Consider the following 10,000-nt stretch of genomic DNA (forward strand, 5'->3'; position numbering starts at 1 on the left):
TCTGAAGCATGATAAATAGCTATTTTCAGATGAATATTAGTGTTTGGTTCAACATGACCAGTGCTACACGTTACATATGTTAATGTCTGAAGCACGATGAATAACTATTTTCAGATAAATGTCAGTGTTTTGTCCACCATGACCAGTGCTACAGGTGACATAATATGTTAATGTCTGAAGCATGATAAATAACTGCTTTCAGATAAATGTCAGTGTTTGGTCCAACATGACCAGTGCTACAGGTGACATATGTTAATGTCTGAAGCATCATAAATAACTACTTTCAGATAAATGTCAGTGATTGGTCCAACATGACCAGTGCCACACTGACATAGTTTAATGCCTGAAGCATGATAAATAACATAACTATTTTCAGATAAATGTCAGTGTTTGGTCCAACATGACCAGTGCTACAGGTGACATATGTTAATGCCTGAAACGTGATAAATAACTATTTTCAGATGAATGTCAGTGTTTGGTCCAAGATGACCAGTGCTACACTGACATATGTTAATGTCTGAAGCATGATAAATAGCTATTTTCAGATAAATGTCAGTGTTTGGTCCCACATGACCTGTGGTACACTGACATACGTTAATGTCTGAAGCATGATAAATAGCTGTTTTCAGATAAATGTCAGTGTTTGGTCCAACATGACCAGTGCTACACGTTACATATGTTAATGTCTGAAACATGATGAATAGCTATTTGCAGATAAATGCCAGTGATTGGTCCAACATGACCTGTGGTACATGTGACATGTGTTAATGTCTGAAGCATGATGAATAACTATTTTCAGATAAATGTCAGTATTTGGTCCAACATGTCCAGTGCTACAGGTGTCATGTGTTGATGTCTGAAGCATGATAAATAGCAATTTTCAGATAAATGTCAGTGTTTGGTCCAACATGTCCAGTGCTACAGGTGTCATGTGTTGATGTCTGAAGCATGATAAATAGCAATTTTCAGATAAATGTCAGTGTTTGGTCCAACATGACCAGTGCTACAGGTGTCATGTGTTGATGTCTGAAGCATGATAAATAGCAATTTTCAGATAAATGTCAGTGTTTGGTCCAACATGTCCAGTGCTACAGGTGACATATGTTAATGTCTGAAGCATGATAAATAGCAATTTTCAGATAAATGTCAGTGTTTGGTCCAACATGTCCAGTGCTACAGGTGACATATGTTAATGTCTGAAGCATGATAAATAGCAATTTTCAGATAAATGTCAGTGTTTGGTCCAACATGTCCAGTGCTACAGGTGACATATGTTAATGTCTGAAGCATGATAAATAGCAATTTTCAGATAAATGTCAGTGTTTGGTCCAACATGTCCAGTGCTACAGGTGACATATGTTAATGTCTGAAGCATGATAAATAGCAATTTTCAGATAAATGTCAGTGTTTGGTCCAACATGTCCAGTGCTACAGGTGTCATGTGTTGATGTCTGAAGCATGATGAATAGCAATTTTCAGATAAATGTCAGTGTTTGGTCCAACATGTCCAGTGCTACAGGTGTCATGTGTTGATGTCTGAAGCATGATAAATAGCAATTTTCAGATAAATGTCAGTGTTTGGTCCAACATGTCCAGTGCTACAGGTGTCATGTGTTGATGTCTGAAGCATGATAAATAGCAATTTTCAGATAAATGTCAGTGTTTGGTCCAACATGTCCAGTGCTACAAGTGTCATGTGTTGATGTCTGAAGCATGATAAATAGCAATTTTCAGATAAATGTCAGTGTTTGGTCCAACATGTCCAGTGCTACAGGTGACATATGTTAATGTCTGAAGCATGATACATAGCAATTTTCAGATAAATGTCAGTGTTTGGTGCAACATGTCCAGTGCTACAGGTGTCATGTGTTGATGTCTGACAGCTGACACCGGAGGAAGAAGAACGGAGACAGCGGCGGAAGGATCAAAACCGAAGGGCAGCAAAACGTTTCCGACAAAACAAAAAAGTCCGAGAATCAACTCTCATGGAGGTAATTATCATTAATAATTGTGTGCATTTGTTGTTTTCATTTTCTTACTCCGAGAGGGAAAAAAACTCGCGAAAGAAAGTGGGTTGGGTCGGCGTGAATCTTGGAGGCGTTGCCAGGCATCAGTTGTCTGCCAGATGAGTCTTTCACTGTGAACAGTATCCGATACTGACAAAAATAATGAATTCTTCAAGCCGTCTGTTTTATTCCCTCCACTCCCTCCACATCCGAATTGTACGAATGACTCTAAAATAGAAATTACGAAAACGATCAGTGACTTCCGATATATATATATATATATATATATATATATATATATATATATATATATATATATATATATATATATATTAGTGTGTGTGTGTGTGTGTGTGTGGCTTCTGTCTTCCTTTATACCCGTGATTGTCCAAAGTTGTTCGTCCGCCAAGGAATAATTGTATTCTGGTAGTCTCCACCTTGTGCGAAAAGCAGTTACTGAACAGGAAAGGCAGCGTGCCAAGCTTATTTATCATAGTAGGTAGGTATAAAACATAGGTTAAAAAAAAGGGGGAAAGAGGGGCTACATTGCATACATTTGTTTTGTTTACCTACATACTTTAATGTATATATGTCAGGATCATACCTGATGATATAGTTTAACAGTTGATACCTATCAAGGAAACCGGATTATATTCTGATTCAGTTTTGACGTAAATAGGAAGCATATTAATTTTAGGCTTTGGGAATGGTGAGCGCGCAAACATTTGCCTGTTACGGTTTAACACAAATGAGCACAACTGGTATGATCTTGGTTTCTATGTTCGGAGTTTGAAAATTGTATCAGATGAAGTAAGCATCATCTCCAATTCATCAGTATGCACAAAGTAGTATGCAACATACTCTTACGAAGCTTCGTGCGTTTCTACGGTGGTAACAGCAGCGTGTGTGCCGAGCGGCGGAAATCGTTTCACTGAACACCCCCGAAAACGGAGTATGGTTGCCTACATGGCGGTGTAAAAACGGTCATACACGTTAAAGCCCGCTCGTGTACATGCGAGTGAACATGGGAGTTGCAGCCCACGAACGCAGAAGAAGAAGTTTCACTGAACGACTTCTCAGTGTCACTGAGATGTGAACTGGGTGGTTTTCTGTGAATCCTCCCCCCCCCTCCGCCTGAACTGCAGACTGCGTCCGTCAGAACAAGTGCTAGTTTTTTTTTCCACACACACATCAGTCCCCCCTGCATATCCGAGGAGTAATATTTAAAAAAAATAAAATAAAATAAAATAATGGAAATATTTACCTTTCCTTGTGTTTCATATTTTACTGCCCTCGAATTGTATATTGGACTGATTTTAGATGTCCAACGGAAGAAAACATAGATATACATGCAGTTATCGGTTGGGGTAAAGTTGCTTAGAATGCTGAATGTCAGTGTAATTTGATTCATCACAGTTCTTAACGCCTTCCCCAACTTATCTTGCTTTCATCATGTCTCTGCATGTTTGTTGTATATCTGTTGTGCATGTGTGTGTGTGTGTGTGTGTGTGCGTGCGTGCGTGTGTAAGTGTGTGTGTGTGTGTGTGTGTGTGTGTTTTAGATGTATTTGCTTATTTGCTTATTTAGCATCATTATTGTCTTTTTATTTGGTTTTTTTTTTTTTAATTTATTTATTCATTATTGTTATTGTTATTATTCAGTATTATCAGTATTGTTGTTGTTGTTGTTATCTTTTTTTCTGATGGCCTAAGAGCATTGGGTTACGCTGCTGGTCAGGCATCTGCTTGCCGGTAGATGTGGTGTAGCTGTATATGGATTTGAGCTTCTGATACTGATACTGATACTGATACTGATCATGACTCAGTGCTTTTCCTGCCCGTTCTTTCTTGACTATCAGTTTTAACCCCCCTCAGCCCCCTCTACAAACACGCATTCATTCTTCTCTCCTGTACGGGTCCTGACAGCAGGCAGAAAATTCATCCAATTACGCAACTGTACAGTCAGTAAATCTCCGGACATGACCACAAGGGCGGCAGTAAATCGCCGCCTCTGTATCTCGTCAGCCCCTGAACCTGTATAGGCAGCGCGGGCACCTGTGCTGTGAGTCACCGGAAAACACTGCCGGTCCATTTCTGGCCGCTCTCACTGCTCGGAGCGGACTGCCGCGCGGTTCGAAGAGAGAGGGGAAGAACAGCCTGTCTGGAATTTCCAGGTGATAAGCTGCCTGCACAGCTCAATAGTCTCCGTGATCCAACGTGGACATCGATTTTTGTTTTTTTTTCGTTCTGCGTCCTCCTTTCATTGCCGCCAGGTCCACCGTTTTTTGTGTGTTTTTTTTTCTTCGGCAGGATTGGTACCGTGGAAACCGCGCAAATTTCGGCCCATGAACTGACAAAGGGGAGTGGGAGTAGAGGGGGGGGGGGGGGGGGGGGGGGGGGGGAGTGTATCACTCTTTCGTGTTCTTTCTCCCTGTCTGTCTGTCTGTCTGTCTGACTATCCGAGCTGTCTGTCTGTTTCTGTTTATGCCTGCCTGTCTGTCTGTCTGTCTGTCTTCGCCGGCGGCCCATATCTCCTCTTTTTTCCCGCGTTTTGTGGCCTACTTGGCATCTGAATGAGTGGACTGAAATAGGGCAGGGCAGCAGCAGCAGCAGCAGGAACACGAAGAGCCAGCGTTTCCTGCACAGCACAGCACATCACCACGAACAGCTTCCCCTGGCCCAGACCGTAGTAGACAAAGAGCAATTCTGTTGGACCACAAGCAGACAACAACCACCACGTTCATTCCCTCTGATGACCCATTCAGTCCCGAGAACAATGCCCCCGGCACAACGTGGGAACAAGTTCACCTTGAGGGCAGACACTTACCCAGCAGGTCGTCAGCAGCGGATTCTATCACATACGCGCAAATTAAGACCTTGTATATTAAGTACATGAAAGTTAAAAAGAAAAAAAGAAAAAAAAAAAAAGAGAAAAAAGTAGCCTACTAAAGACATAGTAACTCATCAGTCAAATGATCTATCTGCATTCTGACCTCCTCCTTCCGTCTTTTCTGAACCCTTTTCATAGCTACAGACAACAACAGCAACAAAATCCAGGCCCCACCAAAACAACAACTACAACAACAACAACAACAAACAAGAAAACAACCCACAGCAACTGCAAGTTTTGCCATTTGCAGATGCACCCAATCAATTCCTGTGCGAAAAACAAACAAACAAAAACAACCCCAAATATTGAAAATAAAACAATGTGAAGAAAAAAAGAAAAATAAGAACCTACTGCGGTGCATGTACCCTTTGACACTTGTATTTTTTTTTAAAAACCAACCTCTGGAACATCATGTTTCACTGAGATAAAAACCTGATCGATTTTGGAAAGCAGTTTTTGATACTTTGTTTTCAACCTTTTGTTAATGCAGCCGTGTTCCACAATGCCTGAAACACAGAAGCAGCCGGATTTGGTTTCATTTAACGCGGATTATTTACTTACCTCTGCCCATTTCCAAACCCTGATATGATCCAATGCTTGTAAAACAAATAACCAAGAAGAAAACGAATATTATTGTAATTTTCAGATTCATGAAATGTGTATATTTCAAAATGAAAGCCTATCGTCAGCCTGAAAAATGGCTTTGATGTATTAAACAATGATACGCTGTTGCGCCGTTCTGCATGCACATCTATCTATCTATGTATCTATTTATCAATCAATCAATCAGTCAATCTATCTATATGTCTGTCTGTCTGCCTCTGTGTGCGTGTGTGTGTGTGTGTGTGTGTGTGGAGATATGTACTTGCTGTCTGATCGTTTTCCGGTGTAGAATTTCATCTTCAGTTCCCGTTCCCGATCTCTCTCTCTTTCCCTCCCTCCCTTCCTCGCCCCTCCGTCCCCTCTCTCTCCATTCGCACACAAACGGGTACACCGCAACGGTACAGTGACATAATGCGGAGGGTACATGTAACGTGCGTCCTTCACCCTTCCTACTCGCTTCCCCCTCCCTCCCGTTTACATTCCTACGCTAACGTGTGTGGTCGAGCACGAAGTTTTAAAACCCACCCACACGCGAGAGAAAACTAAAGAAATGAGAAAAGCGGAGGGATGTGGGAAGGAGGGGTGGTGGTGGTGGTGGGCAGGACAGCCTGCATACAAAACATAGAGATCACAGTGACTGCAGAAATTGCCCACAAGTTGTCTTTTCTATTGTGTATGAATGGATTATGATCGGATATGGACCGAAATGAATAATTCTACCGTCGCTTATCGACACATATTTTTGTGTGTGCTGGATTTGGTTTTATTTCCCAGCTTGAGAAAGTTTCTAGAGTCAGTGACCGAGCATGTTGAAGTGATTATTTGTTCTTTGTCATATTGAAGATGTACGTCAAGTATATAGCAAGGCGGCACACAATGTCCTGTTGTCGTTTGTTTTCTTGAAAAGGCCATGTGTTACGATTTCAGTGTTTGCTTGCACAGATGTTATTCTGTGATATGAACCACAATACGCAAGTTAAGTCACTGGCTAACCCCATTACAAAAACGGACATTTTTACCATATCTGGTTCCGGCAACAGCCGTGACTTGGTCTGGTTCACGAAGACCTGTGGATGAATTTCCGTTTTGCCGCATTACACTGAAGACATGCAGGTCACTGGCATATCATGATTTTTTTTTAAAATAGATGGTTTGACTGCTCTCTCTCTCTCTCTCTCTCTCTCACACACACACACACACACACACATACACCCTCCCCCCACCCACCCACCCCCCACACACGCACGTACGCATATATACACACGCATACACTAGTACACATGCGCGCGCGCACGCGAGCTTAGGCGCACACGTGCTTTCGGCGTTCGAGCATATATGCAGACAGACAGACAGACAGACAAAGTCACTGGAATGTTAATGGCAAACGGTGCTGATAGAGAACTGTTGGCTTATTGACGCAATCATCTTACATTTCCGGAGTGGACACATCCGGGTGATGCTCATGAACTATATGAATGTTAGCTGCCGGCAGCCAAACGAACGGTAACGGAAAACAGTAACAGTGATGGGCTCTGAAAACGAAGTATGTCTGCCTAATCAGCAGGATAGAAAGAAAACGTGAACAAAAGTCACTGGTGAGCACCAGACCTCATGGGACGTGTACGCCACAAACACAAGCTGGAGGGCCGCAGCTTTCACAGCTTTGGCGCACAAAAACTGACACAACAGAACAACGATTGGCGAAACTGGAAACCATCAAAGCAAAATAACAGAGACAGGCCAAAAACTGAAAAACATTTAACAGTTAAAACCGGTATCCCCTTTGCTTAAATTAGCTGCATTGATTTATGGTATGCTGAAGGCATTTTCTAGAGTTGCTTCCGTGATCAGATAATGCTGCATCACTTTTTTTGTTTACGCATGTCGGCCGAATTTACTCCGCCAAGATAATCCACCCTGATATATGAACGTGTTAGAAAACCTCTGTGGAAACGTTTGTTGTCAGCTCACTGACTTCTGCTTTCCACCCCAACGGGTAAATGGTAACCACCACACATCCTGCACGAATCGTCCTTTCATTCACTCTTTTCAAGTTGTGTGTGGCCGTGATGTACTGTTCCATCGTGACTTGGCAGATGTGTGCAGCGTGTAAACTAAAACGAACTTACGTGTCAGTTTCGACCAACACAAACTGAGTGTTCAGTAATTGGTGTTTGAATGGTGCAAACCCACCCCCCCAAAAAAAACCCCAACAAAACAAAACAAAAACAAAAACAAACAAACAAACAAAAAACAACAAAAAACAAAACACACACACACACACAAACACACACACACACACACACACACACACACACACAAAAGAAAACGAAAACAGCAAACAAGAAACCAAACAAGAAAACCTTTTCCCCTTATGAACAGTTGCAATGCATGAACTGAAATAACTTTGGATTTTTTTTTTAAAGTCCTCTCTTTTTTATTTTTAAATTTTATTTTATTTGTTTGTTTGGTTGTTTTCCTGTCATTTCGTACATCCGTTCTGAACGGGTGACCCCGTGACCCTGGTGGGCGGTGGAGGTGGAAGTAGGGCGTGCAAGAGTATGCACGTGCTATCTTTTTATTTAAAAAAAAGGGTTTTTTTTGTTTTTTATTATCCCGTTCCGTGTTGCTGGAGGGTGAGGGGTGAGGTGGGGTGGGAGGTGAACGCGGGAAGTGTGTGGGCGGGCGGACGAGCGGACGTGGTGGGCGGTTGCTGTTGCGTGGCTGAGGGACAATTCATCACACAACTATGCCATTCTGAATGGCGGCAACCGTTACCACCCCCGCCCCCTCTCTCCCTCTACCCCTTTCTCCCTTTCTCCCCTACACCCTCCTTCCCCACCATCTTCCCGCCATCAGTGCGAAACTGTGGCAAGCGTTGTTACATGATAGCTCTTCAATGTGCTCATTTCCTTTCTGTCGCGCGCGAGACTGGTATTGAGATACCTTCTTGTGGAGTTTTTTTCTTTCCTCTCATTCAGTTTCTCGCCCTTCCACTCCCCTCCCCCCCCTTTTCTCACTTTGAATACTTCATTTTTCCTATCTTTCGGCGTTGTGAAATAAGGCATGTACGCTTTCTTTCTTAATTCAGTGTAAGGGGCTGTTCTTTCGCCGCTTTAGTACTTGCAAACTGACGAAATGCACCACGATACGATAATGTTGTGTTGTATTTTTGTCATGTAACAGATTCGTCTGTGTGAAATTCAGGCTGGTCTCCCCACGGCAGGGAGAGCAAGTCGCTATACAGTACAACGCCACCCATATTTTTGACTCACTTGTGTAAACAAAGTGAGTCTATGTTTTAACCTGGTGTTTGTGTGTGTGTGTGTAGTAAACTTTAACTTTGCCATTTTCTCTGGAAATACTTTGTCTGCCAATACCAAAATTGGTTTAAACATAGTATGAAAAAGTAATCTTTACAGTCATACCAATAACAAGTTGTAAGTCTCCTGAATTAAGCCATAGTTCCGAATCATTAACGGTTTATTCCGTTGAGATGTGTTCCGAAATCCGCTTTCCACTGAGTTTGGCCTAGTAGAAGGTAGGTAGTTTTCGAAGACGACATGACCCTGTTTTTCGTGTTCGCAATTAAAAGGAAAGAAACACAAATTCTGGACAGAACACTTACAGTGATACTAACTACACCATTGATGTGTTTACTGCATATAAATACTCCAAAGTGGACATTGAATTAACTGGAATGAACATAAAAGAAAAATTGAATTGATCGTTTCTTTCAGCCCTTTGTAGACTGGTTTGTGCAGATCTAGAGATCTGCCATGTGTTGCGATGTGCTTGAAGGAGATGGCAACGTCTCCTTTACCGCCGAAATGAAAGAATAATCGAGATATAATAAAACACACAAAAACATGATTTAAACGGCGTTATTACGTCCATTACAATCATATTTGCTTATCACACAAGGAAGAAAACGTCAACATTGTTTCAAGTTTTAAATTTAGTCATTTGACGTCAGATGTGCCCCAGCCTTAGGAATCAGTCTGCTGGCATCAGAACTGGGCATGCGTGGTTCGATCCCGCTCGCACTGATGCTTTTATTTTATTTTATTTTATTTTTTTCTCCCGAGCTTATCTATCATGTTTAATACAGAGCACTTTTCAACGATTAATTTTTTTTTCTCTTGTTATGTATTTGTTTCTGTCTGCAGGTGTATTTGTTGCACTACCAATGTGTTATTTTTCTACATAGTTTTGCCAGGAACACCCCTGCGGTTGTCGTGGGCTCTTTCACGTGCGCTAAGTGCATGCGTGCACACGTGACCTCAGTTTATCGTCTCATCCGAATGACTGTCACCCACGGCAGACCACCAGTCAAGATCTAGTGGACGGGAGAGAAAACATTCTGCTTCGTATATAGGACTCGACCCCGCAGACAACTCTCTTCCTAGTTGGGTGCATTACCACTCGGCTGCCGTTTGACATGATATACAATATCACACCTTGTTTTGGGGTTAAAGGGTATCTTATAGTTCGTTTTGCGG

The 10,000-nt window shown here is 42.1% G+C and overlaps 1 protein-coding gene across 1 annotated transcript in view; it reads left to right on the forward strand.

Moving 5' to 3' along the window:
- The window catches only part of LOC143281672 (uncharacterized), a 16,806-nt gene that overhangs the window by 4,757 nt on the left and 2,049 nt on the right, over positions 1-10,000 (forward strand). Inside the window, exon 2 of the mRNA XM_076586920.1 lies at positions 1,884-1,991. Coding sequence (XP_076443035.1) covers positions 1,884-1,991 — 108 coding nt within the window. The remainder of the gene's footprint in view (positions 1-1,883; positions 1,992-10,000) is intronic.

This window comes from Babylonia areolata, chromosome 4, assembly GCF_041734735.1.
Source record: "Babylonia areolata isolate BAREFJ2019XMU chromosome 4, ASM4173473v1, whole genome shotgun sequence".
Classification (NCBI taxonomy): domain Eukaryota; kingdom Metazoa; phylum Mollusca; class Gastropoda; order Neogastropoda; family Buccinidae; genus Babylonia; species Babylonia areolata.